The sequence below is a fragment of the Embiotoca jacksoni genome, unplaced genomic scaffold (genome assembly GCF_022577435.1).
Source record: "Embiotoca jacksoni isolate LCO1_2020_lvr unplaced genomic scaffold, fEmbJac1.0.p SCAF_11, whole genome shotgun sequence".
NCBI classification, from domain to species: Eukaryota; Metazoa; Chordata; class Actinopteri; family Embiotocidae; genus Embiotoca; species Embiotoca jacksoni.
The window spans coordinates 3,184,260-3,208,911 of NW_027185241.1; the positions used below are offsets into that span (position 1 = coordinate 3,184,260).

At 45.5% G+C, this 24,652-nt stretch overlaps 1 protein-coding gene across 1 annotated transcript in view; it reads left to right on the forward strand.

Moving 5' to 3' along the window:
• The window catches only part of LOC138193954 (forkhead box protein O6-like), a 30,840-nt gene extending 9,549 nt beyond the window's left edge, over positions 1-21,291 (forward strand). Inside the window, exon 2 of the mRNA XM_069142291.1 lies at positions 16,967-21,291. Coding sequence (XP_068998392.1) covers positions 16,967-18,703 — 1,737 coding nt within the window. The 3' untranslated portion in view covers positions 18,704-21,291. The remainder of the gene's footprint in view (positions 1-16,966) is intronic.
• Positions 21,292-24,652: the final 3,361 nt, after the last annotated feature.

A 24,652-nucleotide genomic window follows, 5' to 3' on the forward strand; every position in this document is an offset into this window, starting at 1 on the left:
ATTCAATTTTTCTCTCCGTCTGATATCTCTTCCTGTATGCAAGGGATTGATGGCCGTGCGCATGTGCATGTGTGTAAATGTGTGTGTTTTTATGCGCGCATATTGCCATGTCTGTCCCTGAGAAAGAGATGATGTACGCCGAAGTGAACGGTGTATTTCACAACGCTCCATCTCCGGACCCCTTCTGGCAGCCATGTGCCGGGTCCCCTCGCTTTCCTGTGCCTGTCCATCAAGCCCCCTGTCACGAGCCAAAAAGGATTGTGGGAGGGGAAAGTGGAGCGTGCAAGGGGCCGTCGATCAGTTTACCTGAGCTCGGCGGTCCTGGCGAGTGATGGAGGGAGTCGCCTCAGAAAGGGAAATGTAGTTAACGCTGACTGATTGGAGCAGGTGGGTAGAAAAAAAAAAAAAAAGAGGGCAGCGGAGAGGAGGAGTAGCAAGAGTTATGTTCAGAAAAGATGCTTGTTATGCTAATGGATGGTGGATATGCTTCGGCTGAACCGCGCGCCCCGCGGCTGATGGATGGAGCCGCGGAGGTCACCTCGGGTAGCGGCTGGTCAGCACCCTGCTGAGCTGTAATGTCTGCTCACCTGAGCTGGAAAGCTGAAACTAACCTTGGAAAGAAATCACTTCACTCGTGTGGGCCTGTGCATTTTATATGTGTAAAACAGCTCATGTGTGAGCTGATCTGTGTGAGAGCCAGCATATGTGTGGCGAGGTTACAGGATTGGAGTGAGGTTGTTGGGTTATGAGGTGACTGTGAGACCAGCTGGGAACGAGGGGGGAGGGGGAGGGAGGGGAGGCATGCGTGTGCGTGTGTGTGTGTGTGTGTGTGTGTGTGTGTGTGTGCTTTTGTGTGTTTGAGGGAAGGTATTGCCACGAGGGGGGAGAGGAGGGTGGTGGTGGTGTGTGTGTGTGTGTGTGTGGAGGGGAGGGGGGTGGGGGGGTTGACATTGACATTCTTCCCTCCCAATTTGGATCTGTATGTCAGTGGCATGAATCTGGGTCAGGACACTGGGTCCGGTGTTTAGTATGCTGACCGTGTGAGGTCTGAACTCAGAGTCTGCTCATAGCCCTGAATGAACTCGGCACGTCTGCCTCGCTCTGTCTCCAGACTGTCTCCTCTACCCCTCTGTCTTTCTCTTGGACCCCTTTTTTCTTTCGTGTCCGTCTCTTCCCCTTCTTTCTCCTTCGCTTTTCTCTATGCGCCAAGAGCCTTTTTCTCTCGCCTCTCCTATGTCTCTGCCTTTTTTTCTTTCTGTACTCCAGCCCCCCCCTCCACCCGCCGCCCCCCCTACCCTTCTTTTTTCCTGCTCTCTTTTTCACTGTCAGTCACTCACGGCCTTCTCTTCTCTCCTCCCTTGTTCTATTTCACACTCTCAGTCCTCCCCACAAAGTAGCCTTTTTATCACTCATTTCCCTCTTCCCTCGCTCATTTCTCCTGCTCCTTTCATGTGCTTTTGAAATCCCCTTTTCATCTTTAGTACTTTCTCTCTTGTCTGTGCTCTCTCTCTCTCTCTCTCTCTCTCTCTCTCTCTCTCTCTCGCGCGCGCGCACACACACACGCACACGCACACACACACACACACACACACACACACACACTGGCTCATTCAGTCATTCTTTTATTATCCCAAAACTAAAGTGATAAATGGCTCTCTTTCTTCTCCGTAAATGTCACTCGGGGAATTGTCTCTGCTCATTGATTGACTGGAGAAGAGGGATGGCCACACATGCACCAGTCTCGCGCTCGTGCATGCAGGGGAGAAAAAAAAAAAAAAAAAAAAAAGAGAGAAGAAGAAGAAGAAGAGAGAGAGACAAGGAAATAATCTCTTATTAGAAATACAATTGGCTAAGACTACAACTGTCAGGGTTAGCAGCTGGCTATCACACGTCTAGCTTGACGCGTCATTTGAAGAACTTCTGCAGTTGCTTTGTAATGAAACATCAATTCTCAACAGGACTTGGCATTCGCAGAAGTGCAGGGATCAATCACCGCTAAACAATCGGAGCTGGCAGGCCAGGCCGGTCCTGCCATTCTTTTTCCTTCTAAAGTGACGTGACACAGAATATGTAAGCGGTATTCACAGTCTGATCAATTGGCTGCAGCGTATCCCTAACTGCTAGAAAAGTGTGGGCCAAAGTAAAAAACTAAAAAGGCATCAGAGCCATTGTTCAGACCAGACAGTGTGCCAAATGTGTGAGTGTGTGAGTAAGTAGGGGTTAATAATGCTCAGTCATTTTCTTAATGTCTCATTCACCCTGCCTCAGGCGCTGGAGCTTGATAAAGGTCAAGACTACTGGTGGTTACATGTCCTCCTCCCTTATTTCATTCTCTTCACTGCACGGCAGGAAGGGGGTGGGGGTGGTGTGGGGGGTACGAAGGAGAAAAGGAAAGTCCACAGTCAGCCAGCGATGATGCTGATCCGTGTCTCTTCATTCTCAGAACCAGGATAAAGAGACTTAATGGGGAGACAGCGGGGAGACGGGGGAGGCTGGCTCACTCAAAGAAGAAGGGATGAAAATATTAAATTGATAGAGAGATGGAGATTGAAAGACAAGGAGACAGAAGTGAGGAAAATGGAGAGGGAGAGAAAAGCAAATAGGAGAGAGTAGATTATAGGGCTTCCAAGCAGAACTGGAAGCCAGACTTGGCTGCACTTCAGCTACACTCTGCACACTTCAGCTCAAGTGTGCGTCCATTAGTGCAGTCCCATTGCACTCAGAAAGCCATGCACTCTGAGATGCACCACACACACACACACACACATGCCCACGCCCACGCACGCACACGGTAAATTTCGTATGTACTTGTACTCATACATGCAAAGCCCCACAGACATAGAGTTACAGTTAACTTACAGTAGCTGTGCCCTCACACACACATTTCCCCAAAAAGCTACACTGACCTAGTCTTGCTCCGGCTCCCCCTCCCGCTGGCCTTTTTCGCTCACAGACACACAAACGCATTCACGATCTCTTCACTAGCCACCAGATTGCTTCCCGTCAAAATAAATAATTAAATGCGTGCAATAACAGCTTCCGAAAAAAGATCCCTCAATTAGTGCAAAATGGGTAAATGGCGTGGGGTAGGGGTGGGAGGGGGCGGAGGGGTGTGTGGTGGTATTGCGGGAACACACACACACACACACACACACACACACACACACACACACACACACACACACAATCTATTACATAAGGCAAGTCATGACCCAAGAAGGTTTTTGTGCAGTTGTGCAACGGTAATTTGCCCCCCTCTCCTTTAGCAATCAGCTTAGTGAAGTCTTTTCTCAAATCCTTACAAGTGATCCATGTCCAAAGACTGTCTGGGGAGAGATGTAGATGAGTGGCAAGGAGGTGCAAAAAAAAATGCAGCCGGGGGGATCGGGCCGGGGTCAAGGCTATGCGAATGTATATTTGTGCAGGTTTTCTTTTTTTTTTTTTCTTTTCTTTTCTTTTTTTTTTTTTTTTTTTTTTTTTACATCTCCAAGGCTGTAAGTGTCTGGAATGGTGATTAGGAAGAGCTTGCAATTCATGCAAGGGAAGTTGTAGGCGAGAGAAAAAGAGATACATGTTGATGTTTGTCTCAATAAATACACATGCGTGTGAGCATCAGCCTTGTGACAGAGGGGGTATGTGGTAAAGGGCACAGTCTGTGATGTTATCTGGCTATGATGAGAAACTGTGGGATAGATGGGCGCTGAGGGATTGAGGTGGTGGGGAGCTTTACATCCTGTTTGGCCACAAAGATCAGTCATTATGTCGTAAGTGCCAAATCCCATCATGGACATAAAAAGTGATTCAGATTTGAATAGGGTTGCAACTGATGGTTATTTTGATTATTGCTTGATATTGTGATTATGTCAATTGACAGAAGAAATATTTAGATTTGAGAGAACATTGAGAAAAAATAGCACAAAAAAATGCATCCAAAGACTCAGAGTTCATCTTTACATTTCTTATTTTGTCCGTTTTTATTTGTTCTTAATTGGTTATAAAACTCAAAGGGATATATTTACATAAGACAGACAATAGTGGCAAATCTTTACGCACATAGAGGAGAAGCTAGAATCTACGAATATTTTCTCATTTTATAAACAAACACTGGCCTGAAAAATGGGGGATTTTTGTGGGATGGTATTCGGTTCAAACCTTTTTTGACCTCTGAAAACGACTTCCATTCTGCAACTAAACCATTTTAAGATTCCAGTATGATTGCGACAAGGGGTGTGTTTTTTGTTTGTTTAACGGAGTGAGACAAATACCTAAATTGTTTGAGACTAATTCTGACATTTTGAGAGTCAATTCTTCATTGCCGTTATTTATCAGAGGAGATTAGCACAAAACATTTAAAAGGGTTCAAGAACATTGAAGTTTTTTTTCAGGCTTGATTTTTGTTTCAAAAGTAAATCCCACTAAGGCCCATGTGCCATTTTTTTTAAATCTTTTTTTTTTCATCTCCAAAAACATGAAAGCATCAGTGGCCTTGTTTGCCCTGTAGCTGTCACTCTGTCCTCTTTTACACCTGGTCAGTCACATGCTCCGAGTGCAAACGCTTTCATATCTGACGCCACGCTACCCGAAACGCTTCAATCTTTCGGCTGAGCAGGCATCTGGCCAGATTGCTTCGCTTAACCTCATGATACTGCTGCACTGTTGTCATCAGCAGGGCTGTTGTGCCTAAACTGCTCTCGCAGCCGGCGCCAACACCACGCTCACTAATGTTTCACTGGGACAAATGTATTACAGAATGGGCCTAATCTGTGTGTGATAAATGCTACAACAGTAAAGCAAACAGATGGATCCCCTGAACCTGGAAACATACTCGGTAAGCAAACTAAGGGAGAATTAGCACTTGTGCTAACACTAGCTAGCTTTGGAGAAGCTGTTGTGTTTGCTTCAATGTCATGCATGTTGATTCTGGTACTTGGCATAGGGTAATTGCAGCAAGAAGTAGAAGGAGATCAGAGGGATCGTTCTGACTAAAAAGAGTGAGTGAGCGCAGTGATAGAAGAGGAGGTTGATGGTGGAGTGCTGCACGAATGACTGGGGACATGAAGCATACTGACACAAAGTGTCAGCTGAATGGATGGATTGATGGGTAAATGTAGAAATGAATAAGCTGATGGTTGAAGGAGTAAATGGCTGGCACGAACTACTGCATGGATGTGTACCGGGATGCAGTGAGGGACAAAGTCAAAAAAAAAGAAGTGAGATGAGCTTATGTCTCGCATGTGCAGAACAGTTGTTTCACCTTGCTGCGGTTTAAGAGTAGGTCAAGTAGCAGTGATGCTTAGTGCAAGGAGAGGATCGGCCGTGTGATGCACAGAGTGGGTGAAAATGGAAGCAATGGGCTGAAATGGAAAAATGTAAGCGAAGAAGGGAAGCAGGATGGATAAATCTGGAGTTGGGGAAATGAAAAGCTGCAACGCACTGTGCTTAAGTGAGGGCACGGCTTGAGAGAGATGGGGAGGGACAGAGGGGGGTCAATCAGAGATGCAGGGTGAAAGAGAGTGAGATGGGTAGAGGGGAAGAAGAGTGACGGAGGGGAGAAAATAACAGGGTCGGGGGGGCCGCGCTGTGGTCTTTGCGGTGGGCTGATTGCGTGACTGAGAGGAAAGTGCATCGCCGTGTGTGTAATGCTCTCAAGACGGACATTAAGACGCACGGCCCGACTCGCACAGTCACTGCCCCTCTCTCCCCTTTCCCTCCTTTACTCTCCTCCTCCATTCTGCTCCCTCTCTCGCTCCCTCCGTCTCCACTAATGATCCTCGCGTCCTGCCACACTGCAGGGCTGAGTGATGCCCACTGACAGTCGCGCTCAGGCGGAAACGCAGCAGCCCCCCTTCCAGGAGAGTGGTGACATGCACACACAGAACATATAGAGGTGCAGCACCTCCTCATACATGCATCAAGCTCATGCAAAGTTGCTGACAGATGTGTATTTGTGTGTGTGTGTGTGTGTGTGTGTGTGTGCGTGTGTGTGCGTGCGTGCGTGACCATCTGACCGTCTCCCTGCACACAAGCAGAACCTCACCAGTGGTGCTCACAGTCATGCACTTACTAAAAATGTGCCTCCATCCAGCTGCATCTGTCCTCAGGAATTTTTTTATGTGATGGATAGACGTGGCCCATCAAGGTAATCACAGGGTAGCTAGCTATCTGGTTAATGATGCTGCCAGCATCTCTTTTGGCCTGCAAGCGTGATAGCGAATGCATTTGTAAAAGCAGAAATGGGGAAAAGCATGAACACACAATGGATGACAGAATTTGAAATAAAACAAAATTGCTTCACTCCAGTTGAAGAACAAGTTGCAGAGAAATACAAATACGGGTATGCAGAATTTTCAGTTTGTTGCTGCAGGTTGTTAAACTGTCATCCATTATTTTATTTTTTTTTTGCAATTTAGAGGACAGAATTAGACAAATAGTGATAAATGCATTGAAGTATTCTGTTGACAGCAAAGGGAAATTGTGGGTCTCACTTGAATTCAACCCCTTAATATCCAGTTAACAGGAAGTAGATAGTTTCAAAGTCATAATCTGAGTATGGCCGAAATGCACAGGAGCATACTGAAGTAGCATGTGTAAAGGATCTGACATGGCATATTTTTTTGCCAAATAAACAAATATAAGCTGCATAGTTTCACAATGTTAAATGAATCAAACTGCAGATTAAAGTTGTAGCATTGTGTTACATGATGCTGCAGTCACATGATGATAGTTGTCTGACCTGTATGTTCATTTTAATGAAGACAGCGTGTGTAAAATCTTGCCTTGCCCTCCATTATTTTGCACACAAACCCCTCCCCATCACTACCCCCCCTGTCCAATTCCTTTCCATTCCCATACTTCTCTTCCATTTTCCCGCCCTAATCCAAGCAGAGGCCCCTGATCCTGACTGCCACAGAGAGGTTAGGAATTAGGTCACAGCATCTCACTCCTTCTAATTAGATGCAGTGAGTGTCTGGATGTAGGTTCACGAGTGTGTGTCTGGATGCGAGTCCACACGCTGGGTGCTCTTAATCCTTAGGTGGCCTCTATGGTAATGGAGAGTCCTGGGAAGACGCTTTAACCCGCATTTCTGTCGTTCCCCGCATGGCATCAAGACGTTTTTGACGTCACTACTTGAAGCGACGACAAGGAGAACAGTCAGTGACGAGCATGGAGGTAGAGAGTATCCCCGGGGTGAAAGAACAGGTCACATTCAGTCATAAAAGTTGCATGTGAAGCGTTAACATTGAGCATGCAACAAACTCCGGTTGAGAGGGCTCTTTGGCCTCCGCGCCCCATGTTACGAGCAGGTTACGGTTCAGTTAGGATTCAACCAATCACTGAGATGTAACTCCCCACTGCTCAGTGGAAGTAAATGGCATTTAGGGTGAGAGAATCCTTCACTTTTCTCTTCCAGGCCCTGTGGATTTGTTCCATTCTCTTTCTGAGACGTATCCACACGGGGGGCGGGGGGGACAGGAAGAAAAAAAACATACCTGCTTCTGCAGTTTTAATGTCTACTCGTGTTTTTGTTCATTTCCCCATCTGTATGTGCGTGAATGTGACAGAGTAACTGGGGTGTTCTTTAAAAGTGTGTGAACGAATTTGAAGGTTTAACCCCCAGAAATCTATTGTACATCGGCTCAACAGGGTGTACGTGCCAAGGGCAAGAGGGTAAGCAATCGGTGTACGCTGTGAGGAGGGTGGATGAGAATGAGGGATCATAGAAAATTGTGTGTGTGTGTGTGTGTGTGTGCGTGTGCGTGTGCGTGCGCAGGCATTCGAGCAAGAGTATGTGTGTATGGGAGAGGAAATGAAAGAAAGAAAGAAAGAAAGAGTAGCGCGGGGCTAGTCTTAATTAAGTTTTCAGGAGGCTCTTAAAAGGTCATGGCATGCCTCTGCACCCCCCCCCCCCCTCACACCCCCTCACCACCACCACCACCGCCGACGCCACGCCCCGCCGAAATTTCACTCCCCCGACCCCCCTCTTCTTCCTCTCATCTCCCTCCTTTACCTCCCCATTGCCATCTATCCAGTCATCAGCCCCCCATCTGTGCACATTAGCCATTCATGAACACACTCATTAGGGTGGGAGTTTGAAGCGATTGTGTTCACTAGTCTGCGGCTGGAGCGTGGCGATTAATATTTCAGCGTCTCCCGTCGAGGAGCTGAGAGCAAGTTTGGCCCTCTTAGGCTAGAACAAGAGAGAGAGAGAGTGCCTTAACCCCCCACCGCCCCACCCCCACTTCCATATTCTCCCCCAGCCCCCCCAAACCCAGTGCTCCTACTTCTCCTCCCCATCCTCCCCCTCTGCACAATTTACAGTATGTTGCCCCCCTATTTCTCTGTATTGCATACACGCGTGATTTCGAACCAATTTTTTTTTGCCCCCCCCCCCCCCCCCCCACACACACACACACACGCGCGCACACACACACACACACACACACACACACACACACACACACACACACACACACACACACACAAGACCCTAACTCAAACTGACTTAATTGGGCTCTTTTTGTTTCAGGAAACGGAGAGAGGGAGGGAGGAGGGGTAAATCCTGTCTTTTCTTGTCCCCCATCTCCTCATTCCTCCCAGGACAGGAGTGTCTTTTTCTCACCATCCCTCATTGTGTGTCCTTAGGAGTTTGTGTTGAGTTGGCCAAGCTCGGGGTGGGGGGTGGGCGGTGGGGTTGGAGAGGTTGAGATGGGTAGTGGGTGGTATTCTTCACTGTATACACAAACCGAGTTCATTCAGACCAAATCAATACCCTCCTTTATTCATACTGTACACTGGGACTTAAAATATGAGAATTTGAGGCAGCCAGGAGCATTATGGGTTATCAGGTTGTCAATATTCGAAGCGCTGCTCCTGAATACAGAAATTACTGCCACCCTAGGAGAGCTCTCCTCTCCTTGATTTTCCATGCATCCTGCTTCCATCCACATGAGCACAGATTCATTTTGAAGCGTCTTTTTCGCACTCAACAGTTTTCAGCACCAACAGTTGATCTTATTGATATACAGAGAGAAAGCAGTTCTATATTACTACTTATTCTCATCATTTTTGTGAGTCCTGATGCTACTTTGGCTCTTTAAAACGACAAACACTTTGCAGATAAGTGGCTGCTGCATGTCCAATTAGAGATTTTTTTGTTTTTTTGTTTTTTTTGTTTTGCAGGCTCGTACAAAATAATCTTCAAATTCTACTGAGGATTAAAACTTGTGAAATTCTTTTTTTAATTCATCACAATTTTAAAGACATTCTTGAGTGCGCCAACTGCTCATGTCCTTGATTTTATCCTCATATCTAAGGCCATGTATGTAATATTGATCAGTTTAAAAAGGTTGTTTTCTCCATTTTGTCCTTTCCTCTAAATGGAAGTGAGTGTATGTACACCTTAACTTGAAGCTACACTGTGATGGATGCTCGTAAATGCTCCCAATAGTACTTTCTAAGCCTGCCGCATTAGGATGATGGTTTTTACTGTTTAGTTACATAAACAGAAATTAAATGTCAACTAAATTGATTTAATTTAATTGTCTCCATACAGCCTTAAACTACCTCAGCTTCTGTGATTTAGAGCCAGACCACTCTTCCTTCGCAAGCAGACCCCCATATTCAAGACCCTCCTTTTGTGGTTCACCCACCTCTGCCCTTTCATCCTCTCCCTCGTGCAGATAAACTCTGCTTTTCATTCTGAGCATGCCATTCTCCATCTTCTCCGCCGTATAGGTGTGTGAATAAGTGGGAGTCTATCGGCTGTGCGTGAGTAAGTGGAAGTCTGCAGGCTGAAGTGTAGCATGTGAGTAGGCATTCATGGGGAGCAGTGGTTGGTGCGCTGCACACTGATGGCTAATGAAGTTCCTCTGCACCTCATAGCCCTATTAAACCGCTGCCCCCTACCTCTACCCACTTCACCCCCCACCTCTTGCCTTGTTTCTCCCTGAGGGAGAGAGTTGGCAGGGAGTGAGCCGGCTGCTATGGCAACAACAAGGAACCCTCCCTCTCCCACAGGTCTCCTTAGCAACTGGTAGCTTGGCATTGCGGTAATGAGTGTGCCCGGTGTGCCAGGCTTTGTGTCATGTTGGCATGTGTGTGTGTGTGTGTGTGTGTGTGTGTGTGTGTGTGTGTGTGTGTGAGAGAGAGAGTGGGTGAATTTGTGCACAAGTGTGTGTTTGAGTATGAATGTGTGGCTGTTGGGTACAGTTTAGGTGAGAGCTAAAATGTGTGATGACAAAGACATATGGAGGTTGGTCCAAAGAAATTGTCTAATTTTATTTAGATGACCAAACGTGGCGTTCTTCTTGACATGACTCCGCTTGTCTTTCTCTGTATGATCTGTTTGCTTTTTATGCCTTCTGCAGAAGTGTGCTCATGGTCGGTATTTGTGCATTATTTTTTTTTTTCTTCCCTGCGATTGTGGTCATTCTTCCCCATACTGTGAAATTGAAGCAATTGAAGGGACGATCGGATGAATTTTGCATGCCATGTGCATGGCTGCCTGAGTTTCCTACTCTACTGAAATTAAATTAAACGCTGAGAATGATTTTTATTAAAGTGTGATCAGAGGTGTTCACTGACCTTTAGAATGTAGGAAATGAGATTCTCATTGTTATGAATGAGATTATGTGGAGGCGGAGTGTGAAAAGCCTGGGCCTGCATTGATTCCATTGTTGGCTGACAGTTTCTTTGTATATAGCAGAGGGAGGTTTCAATATAATCAAATCCACACTGTGCCTGTTGGCTATTAAATGGGCTGATACACAAATATAGACACACAGGCACTCGCATAAATGCAGATTGAGTTGCGCACACTTGCACGCACGCATATCTCGCAGATCTTGTAAAAAGAGCTGTAAAAGCCTCTCCAGAAACGTGTTGGTCTTTAACAAAAGCATGGCAAGCCCAGTGGAAAATGTTAGTTTGCTCCCTAGACGAGGTGCGAAGTGCGAGCAGGCGGACGGCCCCACAGGTGGCCCAGCCCAAACACCTGTTGTGTGAATCCTCTGTGGGAGGGTGTGAGCTCTGCCTACCTTGCAGGTCCTAGTGGAAAAACCACACCCATGCTGTACTGTGGCACGTGCTTATTCATGTGCCCACAACCACACTGAGACTCCCCCGTTTTTTGCGTGGGCGTCAGTCGTGATGCCCAGACTGTGTCCCCTTTGCGCCCCCCGGAAACACTCGGCTGTCCCTGGCATCAGGCGAGCGGATTTTCCGATCCCCTATCCGGGTCTCAGATGCTCTACTAATCTGTCAGCATCTATTTTTACTCACCAAAGCTGCGGCAGCCCTTCTCCATCCCACACCCTGCCACCTTGATGCCAACCCTTCCCTTGGCGCCAGGGTGGGCACGGCTGATGAGTCGCCAGCCATTGGCTGCAATTAGTGCACAGTCAGGCAGGAATCCCCCACCAACTCCATTACACCCCTCTCCACAGCCACTTCCTGATCTCAGGCTACCAGACACACTACCACACACTTACTTTCCATTTTAAGCCTTTTTATAAATGGCACTCCTGCAGTGTTGTGGAATAATGGGGTCGGATACAGAGCACCTTTCACAGTGCTTGAATGACTCTACTGTGCAAACTCAGTCTATTCAAGTACAATGGCAGCCAAGGGAATGCACATTTGAGTTGTACCTGTTCAGATTTGGTGTTGAGATTAACTGAAACTTCTGTCTGTATAAGGATGGCAAACGGTGAGTCTTTGAGTCGGCCTTTCGCCTTTCCTGTTATGATCCTATAAGAAATGAAAGCTTTTGAATTTTTTCTGTAAAGCATACTTGCTCAACAAGAAATTACAATTGCTGCCAATCCTCAGAGACCCCACAGTGATACACTCAGATAGATGCAATTCTTAATCCCAGGTTTATTTCTTCCTCAACAAGGGCTGCAATGTGCCTTGCATGCCAATGCAGTCGTGACCACTGCTGTGGAGGCGATGATGGCATGTGGCAGAGAAGTAACTGTTTCTCACCTCCTAATAAAAGAGACTCCTTTTTAATCTTTTCAATTTGATTGCATTCCAAAACAGGCCTGTCTGCCCATCTGTCTCTCTTAAAGAAGCCTCCTAAAGGGATTTTAATCATCTGACTCTCGGCTTCTCAGGCAAATAGCTACATCTCTCTCTCTCTCTCTCCATCACACATACACACACAAGCAAATTCCAATTTTCTTTCTTGTACTCACTGTCATAGTCTCACTTGTCTTTTCTCTCACTCTGATACACCATATCGTCACAGCTTCATTGTGCCCTATCTGTGCAGCCATTAGGCCCTTCAGTCGCTCTTCAAGTCCCCCTCAGACACATAAAATTCCCCCAACCCTGTCCCTATTAATCCACATGGCTCTAAATTCTTTATTTCCCTTCAAAGGGACAACGCGAGCCGTGACATCAATCACGGAAAGCGAATATTTAGCTGGCGCTAATTTCCACCAATAGCCTGGAGACAGGCTTAGCTGACAAAACTCATTCCTGCGCTGAACAAAACTGCTTGTGTTGAAACCTCCCCTCCCCCTGATCCCTCCTGCCTTCTGCACAGGCAAAAACAGCATCACAATAAACACAGTTAGCGCTTCTGTTACTCCCCCTTGATTTAGGCTTATCAAATGAATGTGCACCATAGAGGGATACCCTTTGACAATACATAATGGCTCCATTCTGCATGAAATGGTTTGGTAATACCAGTCGAGTGTGGCAAACGGCTTTACCCGGTGCCACAACAAGAACAGCTGCTGTGTTCTTAGCTGGGCAAGCGCACCACGCTGCTTCACTCTTGAGGTTGTTTGAATCGGGTGAGTGGTTTCTTTTTGCTGGTTCCCAGACCCCATTCACAGTCCTTAGTTTCTCACTAAGTTCTGTTTGAATGAGTGCACATTTGCCACAAGGTGGGTCCTATAAACCATTTGACCTGTTTCCACATCCCTCTGTGTGTGAGCAGGAAAAACCCTGAGTGGATTCTGATGGGGGCCTACTGGAGGGGGATGGGGAGTGGGGGGGGGGCATTTTGAGGGAACCCCTTTGTGTGGCTTGGAGGGGCCCCTTGTGGTACCTCTATATTCCCACCCCCTTAGGCCCAGGACCCTCCACCTCCTGTTGTACCCCCCACCCCCCTCCCCCAGCGCAAGCTGAACCCATGCCAGCCAGTCAGGTTATCCCAGATGAACCATTGGTTCCATCATAACAACCCCTACCCCCATAGTATCCCAGTGTTAATGCCTGACTGACATCTCGGGAGTGGCAACAGAGGAATGTGTTGGGCATCAAGCCAATTTGGGCAACTGGGCGCAGTCACTTAACTCACAAGACTGTGGCCGTTAGGCTGTTGTGTGCACATTGGGGCCATGGGATATTGAGCACCCATATTGGCCTCATAATGCAGGTGGATTGTGTAGTTAGTCAGACCTTGATGTGTGCTAAGCCTCGGCACTGATAGACATTAAACTTCATTGATTCTCAGTGCTAAATAGGCCCCTCTGGTTGCTAAATCAAACTGTGTTTGCATGGGGAAGAAGGGAGGGAGAAAAGAAGAGCAATTGATTGGTATTGTAAGATTTCCAAGAGCCGAATGAATGCTTCTTAAAGAGGTAATTATGGATGAATACCAGAAATGTGTTTCAGCTCCTCAACAAATATTGAACAGTTTTCTGTTAGGCGAGATTCATGAATTCTGTTTCTTTGGTTTGAACACACTTTATTCTTTTAGCCAATCAAAAACCTTTCCACTGCTTATTCCACCTATGTGTTGTGGAAAAAGTGTCAACATGTCAGATTTGTTTGTAAAAGGCTTAAGTTTTTAATCTGAGGACAAAGACTCATATCCTGTCGCTTGGTATCTATTATCTAAATATCTAAATCAGCTATCAGGATTTTTAATGAGAGTTGAGGCCAAGCTGATTTTCTTCTTCCAGCAACAGAAGCCGTGTTCACCTTAATTGGCTTTAATGAGTCAAAGAACCATTGCCCTTTACCCCTTTTACTTTATGGCCACATTGCCTTCTTACAGCCTGATTTAGTTGTTTGTAGACTGATGAGAGTGGATGTCCCTGAGAACAAAACAAAGAAGTCACACCACTACTTATGACTCCATCTGTTCTTTCCAGTATTATGGGACCAGGCAGTGGATCTCTCTGCATAAGCTCAGCCACTGGTTCATTCATTATTTAGAGCCCTCTCCACTAGGCCCACTGTATTAAAGGGGTATGATTTGAATAGGAAGTAGCTTCCTGGACCCAGGCGTGTGATGTGCGTGTTCTTCTGTCATTGCATGTTTCTGTGGGCTTCATTCGTCTGCCTCTGCAAGCCAGGGGCCTGAAAGAGAATTTCCATTTTATGAATATTTAATACATAATAAAGTTTTCAATTTTATTCTATTCAACCCGTGGGGGTAAAAGATGTGGCAAAGGCAACCCTCATGGACAGAGCACATACTAAAGGTAGATGATTTGATGGAGGCATCAAAAATATGGTTAACATCAGCGCACTGCCTCAGCAATCATATTCTGAAATGCACACATAAACATTAGAAATAGTTTACCGCTACATCCTATATGGGTTTCAGAGTGTCCCTATTTCCCACATCACATCAACTCCCCTTACGCTGTATTACTATAGGATCATAGCATATCCAGGCTGCCCACTGCGTCTGTGGTGACCTGGCATGGCTCTGTGTGGGACACCCAGCTGGGAGTGCCCCTGAATCAACTTGGGATTAGCCCAGGATTGTCTGGGATTACTCGGGGATGGAGGGGGATTAGCAGTGACTGCCTGTTTCGGGGGCGTGAGGGCCATAGGCTGGCCAAATTGCCCCTGACTCAGAGAACAGGAGCCGGACAGAACCACACCCACAGCGGAACCACCTGCAACCTGAACTATTCTTAGATTGTTCAACAGACAAACACAGGATGACAGCACACGCAAAAAAAAAACGTGGTGAAAAACTATATGTCAAATAGCCAGCAGCCACTACATGATGATGATGTTGATGATGATGCCATTGCTGGCCACCATCTGAAATCTCTCAAATCTCTCTAGCAGGTGGATTCATCAGATAAAGAGGGTTTGGGATGATGACAAATCCCTCCAAGTTCAATGGGGCTGCTCTTCCCTCATACGAGGATAAATTGAGATTTGAATCAGACAGGTCACACAGAGTTGCAGCATGAAGTGGTTCAGCTCTCTGAAAGATGCCCCATTTACAGCCGGCCGCGGTGGAATGGCATGAAAGCTTACATATGTTTTAATTCAGGCATGCACAGGACTTTATGGGGGGATGATTTGGAGTGGTATGATAGGTGGAGGATCCAGCCAGGGTGAGACGGGGAGTTGGCGCGGCACGTAGAGAAGCCGTCAGAAGCAAGGAGCGGGCATCCCCTGCGGACCTGCACTGCCAAGATGAAAGGCTGTTTAGTGTTGGAGCAGCAGCATCAAACAGCCGCCTCCTCTTGCATCCTTTCCCCCATCCCCCACTCTCCCTCCATTTCTCTCTCTGACTCTCTTGACTCTCACCACAATATGATGTAGTTCTGCTGTTGCACGTTTACCCGGTTGCCATGGTAACCCAATGCTGGAGGTGTCACAGCGAGATAACCCAAGGAGGCATTCACAGATCACCTGAATTCAGCTTGCCTCCCATTTATGTGTTCTCCACCGCAATTTGATCTATTTGTTTCCCTGCCGTGTAATTCAGTGTGAATACAAATAATCTGCAACATAATGGAGATGGTGGAAGTGTGAGTACCCCTCAATCTGAAACAATCTATTGTACTGGTATATTCCCAATCCACAGGAGGTGCTTTTGATTTGATATTTTCCTGCTTGAGCGTCAAAATGCCTCATGCACAACAAAGAGCAGAATTGCAACGGCAGAGTCTGTTCCACATCAGGAAACGTCAACATTCAGCAACCCTCGAGATGTAAATGATAATAAAAAAAAAAAGAAAAGAAAACTATATCCTACAAATTACTGAGTCAGTGACTGTACATGCCAGTATAGAGGATAATGGGAAAGTAATTGGTGACACACTGTATAATTGAAGACATAGAGATTGAAAGCAGAAGTGGAAAATTACTTATGTTCAAAGATGTGTGTAAAATGAGAAAAAGGGAAAATCTAGACAAGTTGAAATATGTAGCACTTAGTGACAAAAGAGAAAGCGAGATTGTGATAAAGACAGAACAAGGGAGGGAAAGTGAGATAGGCAGTGAAGGTAGATGTCAGAGGGTGGGATACATCCATTAGCCTTCCTTGCTCCCGGCTCAATCTTGCGATACATCCCCCCATTCAAGCTATGAGAGTGAAAGAGACAGGGCTGGCACTAAGCCAGACTGGCACCAACTTCAAACATACAGTACCCCAACCTCAGCAGCTTACATCAGCCCAGCTAAAAGGAGAGGTAGAGGAGGACAGATGGATTGATGCAAATGAAAGTGGGAGGATTGACGTACATAAGGAGAGTGTCTTAAGACCGAGTCTCAGGTCGTTTCAGGTCGGATGAAGCTAACAGCATCTCGCTTCATGCCATCTGTAACTGTCCTTTGAACATGTTTAGGCTTTTGAATGGGATTTCAATTTTCTCTTTGGTTGACACTGATTGCACAGAGGGTTAAGTTTCTACTTCTGCGTGTTCTGTACATCGAATTGTAGAAATTACCTGATAATTTGGTAACATTTTTTGTGAGTCAGCATGTATAGAATTAGTGGTTTATAGGCTGCATTGACAGCTGTGGTTGTGATGAGGTTTGTCTGCATTGTTGATGCATTTTGTTTCATGTCAAGAATTCCAATTTTCTGATGGAACTTTTTCTCTGAATGTTATGCAAATCTCACTTATTTAAAGTGTTAAAATGTCATTTAAACTCTGAGAAGCGGTTTGTATAGAAATAGTAATCGATTTTACATGCGTTTCAATTTAATTTGATGTCTCTCTCACCATCTGTCTCTTTCATTTCCCCGCAGAACTCCATCCGACACAACCTATCCCTCCACACGCGCTTTATTCGGGTGCAAAACGAGGGGACAGGAAAGAGTTCCTGGTGGATGCTGAACCCAGATGGAGGGAAGATGGGCAAGTCCCCACGACGTCGAGCAGTCTCCATGGACAACAGCACCAAATACCTAAAAAGCAAAGGCCGCATCAGAGGCAAGAGGGTTGGCCGCCCTGGAATTGGAGCAGGATCTGCTGTGGTGGGGCTCCAGAGCTCCCCAGACCATGGCAGCCCGTCACAGAAAGGCCTCCCAGGAGCTGGAGGTGCATCTGGGACAGATGGAGAGTTTGACGCTTGGACAGACCTCCATTCCAGGGCCAGTTCATCAGCCTCCACCCTGAGTGGACGTCTGTCACCCATCCTCGCCGAGGGAGAACCAGAGGAACCAGAGGAGGGTGGCCTGTCCTGTTCCACCTCCCCTCACCTCTACCCCTCTCCAACTAGTGCCCGCTCTCCATCCATGGGGGCAGGAAATCACTGTCCTCCCCTTGAGCAGCTGCCTCAGCTGGCTAACCTGACAGGTGCCATCAGTCTGGATGAGCAGATGATGGAGGAGGGTTATCATCATCATCGTCCACAGCAGCAGCAACACCAGCAGCATCCAGCTGTTGGCAGACATAAGCCCCAAACCTCTGTCTATCACTACAACTCTGGAGTGAAGGGGCAGAGCTCCTATGGTCCGGGGGTCTATGGGGCGACAGGCATGGGGATGCTGCGTCACCACTCACCCATGCAGACCATTCAGGAGAACAAGCCAGCCAGTTTCTCTGGAACCATGCGGGCGTACTCCAGTACCAATGCCCTGCAGAGTCTACTAACAGGTGGTCCAGCTGGGCAGCAATACTGTTCCAAGGACATGATGCTGGGACAGGAGAGGGAAAGCCATCCTATGATGGTTCAAGCTAGTAATGGAGTTGGATCCAACCATCACAGCCACCACCCCGGCCACCACAATGGCCACCACAATGGCCACAGCCACAACGGACCTCATAGTCACAGCTCAGCTCATAGCCATAATAGAACTCACAGCCATACACCTAGTCATAATCACAACAACAATGTAACTAACCACAACCACAACTCACCTCACAGCCTCTCTCACAATGGTCACAGCCTCAGCCAGAGCCATAACCACACGCCGCCTAGAGCTGTGGCCCTGACGCCACGTTGCAACAGCAATCAGTTGCAGACCTACAACCACAAAGCTCCCTACCTGTACAGCCCCCCATCACATGCCCACCTCCCTGCTTCTACCACCCTCCCCCCAAACCCGGCAGGTATGCTTGGCATGCCCCAGGATTCTTGTCATGTGGCCACCGCTCCACATGCCCGACACAACCATTACCCAGACCCACAACACCAGGCCATGACAAATGGACCGTACCACCATGGCCAGGGGATGGGCAATGGTAGCATCGGTAGCCACTACCATGGCTATCACCAACCTCACCCTCTTGAGAGACTACCAGCTGACCTGGACATTGACATGTTTCATGGTAGCTTGGACTGCGATGTGGAGTCCATCCTCCTCCATGACATTATGGACTCTGGGGAGGAGATGGACTTCAACTTTGACTGCTCTCTATCCCAGGGTGTGGGCATCGGTATGGGAATGGGCATGGGTGTGACCATGGGCATGGGGATGGGAATGAGCGGACTGGCTGGTCCACAGCAAGCCCATAGCAACCAGAGTTGGGTGCCTGGCTGAAGTCTAGGACAGCACCCTCATAAATAACTACCCTACCCATGAAGCACTGTGCTCAACTGTGACATTCCTGACTTGACACAAAGACGATAGGACCAACACTCCCACGTCTCTTTGTTGTCTCGACAATTCCTCCGTCAGCCCTCCTTTTTTGATCCCCCTCTCCTCGAGAGATATAGTTCTTGTCACATTAAGTTTTTCCTCATATCAGCTATACTGTGATGACAATCTCTCAGCTGTGCTTGCCCAACATCGCTTCTCATCTACCATGATAACTGAACTCTGAATGCACTTTAATGCAAGTGGGTCACATCTCGCGGTGCAATGCCTTCACAGAGCAGCTCAGGCAGAGCTTGGTGTGGGTTTTTTTTAAAGGTGGCTGTGCAACGTTTGACAGAAACAAATGAGGAAATCAGGAGCTCTGCTGATGAAGTGTCGGATCTAGTCAGTGAATTAGAATTGGACCCATTTTCTCATATGCTGTCATTGTCAGCGGCAGGGAGACCGTTATTTTTGAAAAAATAATCCTGAGGTGTTTGTGATTAGATCTTCTGTTTTTCAAATTTACTATAGCTTGGTACCTTAGACACTGACTCTTCTTCCTTTTACCAAATTTAAAAAAACCTATTTCATTCAATATATTCTATTTGACACCGGTTACAATGTATTCACACTACATACTTTTACAGAACTCCGATCCGAATCCATCTTACCATTTGAATGATAATGACATTCACATATTCATAGCTCCAATTAATCATCTTACATCAGCAGCCCTGTTACTTATAACGTAATGCATTTAGTCCTTGGCGCTTTGACTTCTCTCTTGGATGTAACATTTTGTTGCTGCCCTTTTGCCATTGGTTCGAGAATATTGTCACCGTGTCGTTAAATGGGTTCTATCATTAGTGGCTAGCACGCAATTTGATGAATTAAAATGTCATATCACCTTGTCTCACCTGGGCCTTCTTGTACCAGTTTCTCTCTCTCGCTCTCCCTCTCTCTGCCTGCCAGTGGAGACAAAGTGACCATTCCTCAACCCGAGCCATTAATGTAGCTTGATTGAAATTCAGCATCTTGCTTTTAATCTCCAAAGTGATGCGGCAGCGATGTGTCATTATTGAGAATCTAACGTGTTGTCCTCCCATCTCTCACCCTGGCTGTCCGGGCCACCACTCGCCTCTCCAACTTAATGCGCCAAGAAAGTGAGACAAAACGGTAATTAACGCCAAGTCACTCTGCCTGCCTGCCTGCTCTGAGAGGGGCCAATGTCACTGTCCGCTTGCCTGCTCAAAGAGGGTAAAAAAAAAAGAAAAAAAAAAGAGGAAAAGATGGAGACAAGGATAGAACAAAAGCCTGTTGTTGCAGTTTGATCAGCCATCAGCCTCAGTTTTTCAATGCTCTTTGGATGTGCGTGTCTGAAAACAGGTAGTGTATTCATATTGTAAATCATCGCCATTATCTGTATTTTGTTCCCTTGTTCCCATGTTTTCAGTGCTTATACCCTGAGCTTCAAATTCTCACATTGGTGCAAAGGGAGAGATTTAAGGAGAAACAATCAGCCAATCTGAGTGGCATGAGTCTACGTCTAGCAGGGTTGCAATGCCCCACAGCCATCCAGCGTCCACTCTTTGTGTGTTTATTCTGTTGTCTTGTAGTTGTTGTTGTATTGTTGAAATTCTAAGGACCGTTGAGGACAGCGCAGAAATATCCGTCGCGTAAGGATGGAATTCATTGGTGAAACAATGTCGGTAGTCCAGTACGACCTTCCTAAACTCCAATACCGTGCACCCTCCCCTTGTGTGCTCTGCTCAGTTGTTTCTATGTTAGTGAGTTGGGGGGGAGTCTGCAGCTTTTGTTTCTCACTGGCCTTGAGAGAGAAGAAAAAGAAGACACCCCTATTCTCTAGTTCCCTCAAGGAGACTCTCCGCACTTGGTCTGTACCAAGTACGGCACACAAAGGAAAAGGTGCGGAGGGGGAGGTAAGGCTGGGGTGGGGGTTATTGTTACCGCCAAAGGTCAAGCACGGCACAGACTATCAGACCCATTATTGAGAGGTAAATACTTTTATTTCAGGGCTTTTAGCCGCGCTGGTTCCAGTTAATCTCCGTGTGGAAAATGCGTGGAATTTTATAAGCAACTGGGCCTCACAAAGCAGTTATGTTATATGCTATGCTACAGACGTTTAGCAATGCCCTGCTATTGGAAAGAGAGCTATATATGATGTCTAATTTTCCTATATTTATTTATGAAAGAGATCGGTCTTTGTCACTCCTAAATGTGGTAGTTGTTTGAGTCAACTCCTGTCCCTTTCTCTCTTTTTTTTTCTTCTGTTTTTTAAGATGTCACTCTCCCTTTGCCCCTTTTACTGACTTTTATTTTGTACAAAATCTATATATTAAAAATATTGTATAATAGTTTTTAAAATCTCAAAAGAATATCAGTTCTGTTGTCTATTTCTTTTTTAAGAGAATGTATCTCATCATCTGGTGACTGTTAAATAAATGAAATCAAAAGATAAAAAAAAAAAAGTTTATTGTGTCACTACTGTTTGTTGTTTGAATATTATGATCATAGCAATTGTTTTTCACCAAAACACAACAAAGTGATTTTTTTCCTTAAAATTTAGGAAGTCCAAAATGGATTTTCCAGAGCTTACTTACAGTATGCGTTGTAAGGTGCTATTTCTCTCGTGCTTATATACAATAACCGACAAGATAAATGCATTTGAGCTGCTTGTTAATTTATTTATTTCTTCATTATGTGGTTTGTTTCCTCCTTTCACACAACAACTCCTGTTTGAAATTAATGTTTGACGACGACACCAAGTCGCTGCGTGGGAGGCAGAATCAGTGGGCTATATGGAAAAAAAAAAAAAAAAAAGTAGCCTACCATCACGTACGTAGGGAAGCATCGCTTGTCTTTGAGAAGGCATGAGACAGAAAGAGAGATGGGGTGAGTGTTTACTTGTATATGTGTGTGTGTGTGTGTGTGTGTGTGTGTGTGTGTGTGTGTGAGAGAGAGAGAGAGTGTTCTTGACAGACGGACAAAACAAGGAGTCACCCAGACAGAGTAGCCAGTGTTGGAGTAATGTTGTCTGTGTCTGTGTGTCATAAGGCTTGTTATGGCCCACAGAGCGGTATAGGTTGGCCACAGCTGTCCCAGTCCCATTGGAGGCGTTTTCACAGGAGGAGTTTGTAGCGCTACAGCGCCATACTGCCAGGCCCCAGGGGAGCCCCCACCTCTACACATACTCAGACTGTTACACACACACACACACACACACACACACACACACACACACACACACACACACACACACACACACACACACACACACACACACACACACCACACATGCACATTCACACACACGTATTCGAAAATACCACAAATTCACACATTTACACAAAGAAGTGCACAGTGCAGTTATGAAACAACCATACACACAGACATACACACTCAAACAAATATTTCTCACTTAGATGTACAGTTTTAATTGACTCCATCTTGGCAAAGCTTCTCTGTAGGGAAAAGAGAGAGAGCGATATATAGGTGCGGAGAGAAAAAGCCAGGCTGCTTATATTTAAAACTAAAGATGCCTGAAAAAGCACACACAATTAAAAAAAAGAAAAAAAAAAATCTCCTAATACTGTCGGGGGTCTGATGTGCTCAAATATGATTTGGTGATTTTATAAGATGTTTCATAATTTTACAATTAGACCAAACTGAGTGTGATTGAGTGTAACTGAGACTGATAACCTGGCATGGGGCCAAAGTCTTACTCTTCTCTGCCAATCTCCTGAGGGAGATAGAGGTTGGGGCAGACAGGAAGGCTGTCCAGTCCAGGTGCGGTGCCTCGGGGAGGTTCTGCTCTTCTGTTCCTCATTATCAGAGAGAGAGAGAGAGAGAGAAAGAGGGAGAGAAGCTGTGTTACAGTGTCATTATTCATCCACTCAAGCATCTGGGAGCAGGTCCTTCCTTACTTGGTGTAGTGATTTTGTTGTTGAGACCGCCCTTGGAGCTAAAGGCTGGCTGGGGACACTGCTAACTGCTAACAGATAGGCCCACCCAGGCAAGGCTCCAGGGTACAGATGTCCTTGAGTGCTTATGAGGATTCAGCACTTCTCACTTTCCGGCCAACCTGCAAAATGAAAAACTGCCATATTTCTAAAATTCAATTGTTCATGGAAATGATTAATTGGCGAAGAGTGTGAAGTTTCATGTAATGCATCCAAAATAAGACTTATTCTTGGCTATGAAAAAATAAACAAAATGAGGCAAATAATTCAATTATTATATTATATTTTTAAGATTAAAAAAACTGCAGTATATGACCTGTGCTTAAAACACATGATTAAGGTCTTAAAATCAATTCTAAAACTAAAACATACCCGTCTAAAGGCACACGGGTTGCATAATGTGATGATGAAGAAACACAGAGACTTCAAGTGACCTAAACAAGATAGGATTAAAACAATGATGACTTTTTATCAGTTTAGCTGAGGAGAAAAAAAGTCAGCCTGCACATTACTTTTACTGTAGCATGTTGTGGTGTTGCCCTGAGGATACCAAAAGATTGTCCACCAAATGGACGCCATATGGGAAAAGAGCTCAGAGAGGACACCACCAGGAGAGGGTTACTGCTGGCTAAATCGTTGAATTACGAAGCCAAAGTCAACAAGTTTCATCAGCTTTATGCTGTACACAGATTGAAGTGAAGAACGAGGACAATTGAGAGCCACGACGAGATTTTTAAGAATTACAATTGGGCACTTTTGTACAATCTGCTGGTGAACTATAACAAGTCTTTGTGCTCTGTATTTCTAAGATCCTTTTGAAAGCCATCATTTGGCCAGAAGTGGAAGTAATGTTAAAACATTTTAGAGACAGCCACCATTTAGAGGATCAAAGGTTTGATGATGTTTTTTTTCGGGCGGGAGGCATTTTTTCCTTTTTGATAGTCGTAATTGTAGAAACAAATGGGAAAGAAGGGCAGAGACAGAGGAGTATGACTTTTTTAAAGTTATGCGGCACACACCCAAACTATTAGCACAAAAGACTCGATTTCTTGATGAGAATATGACCCAAAAAAAAGCTGAACTTGAATTGCCACAGATCAGAGAGTGGGAACCAGAGATCACAATATATGCAAAGATTTTCCCGATTATCACAACAAAGTGATTCTAAGTTTATAAAGAATCAATCTTTAATAGTGAGGGCTTGGAACCAAACTTTTATGGCACTGTCTGAATTGGTTCCATTCATGTATTGAAAAATTACTTGTTTTGAAGTACCAACTTTCAATAGGCTACATCTTACCTTTAGCATGAGGCATTATATTCACAGAAAATAACCTGGGTTACACTATGCCCCCCTAAAGTGTATGAAAACGAACATTTTGGACTGTAATGTCTAAAGTTATTTTTGTTAAAATGGATTTGATCAAATTAGTATCATTAAGTAACTGGTATCGAAGTCAAGATATCATTACCTGTACCAGAATCGAACCGTTTTGGATGACTCCCAGCCCTATTCACGATATAAAAATGCCTTTCTGTTGGACTGGGTATCAATTGTATGTTTTTTTTTTTTGCTCAACAACAAGATCAAGTGTAAAGTCAAGGCAGAGGTGTTAAAATGGTGAGAAACCTCCTTGGGGTTGAGCCAAAGGAACAGAAGTCGTGTTAGAAGAAGTTGTCAAAAAGGCCTCTGAGAATGTTCTGTTGAAAACAGAGTTAAAAGCTGTGGGACTGCAGAGACCTGGGCAATAGTAGGACAACATGTTAAAACAGGCACAATGGACAGACAGCAATATTTCTTTTAATAGAACAAATAACAGATATGCTCCATTTCACTCTAGAAATATATAAATCAAAATAATTAATAAAAAATATAATTTTATCATTTATTTTGAGTAGCTCAGACAAGCCATAAAGGATGCACCAATCC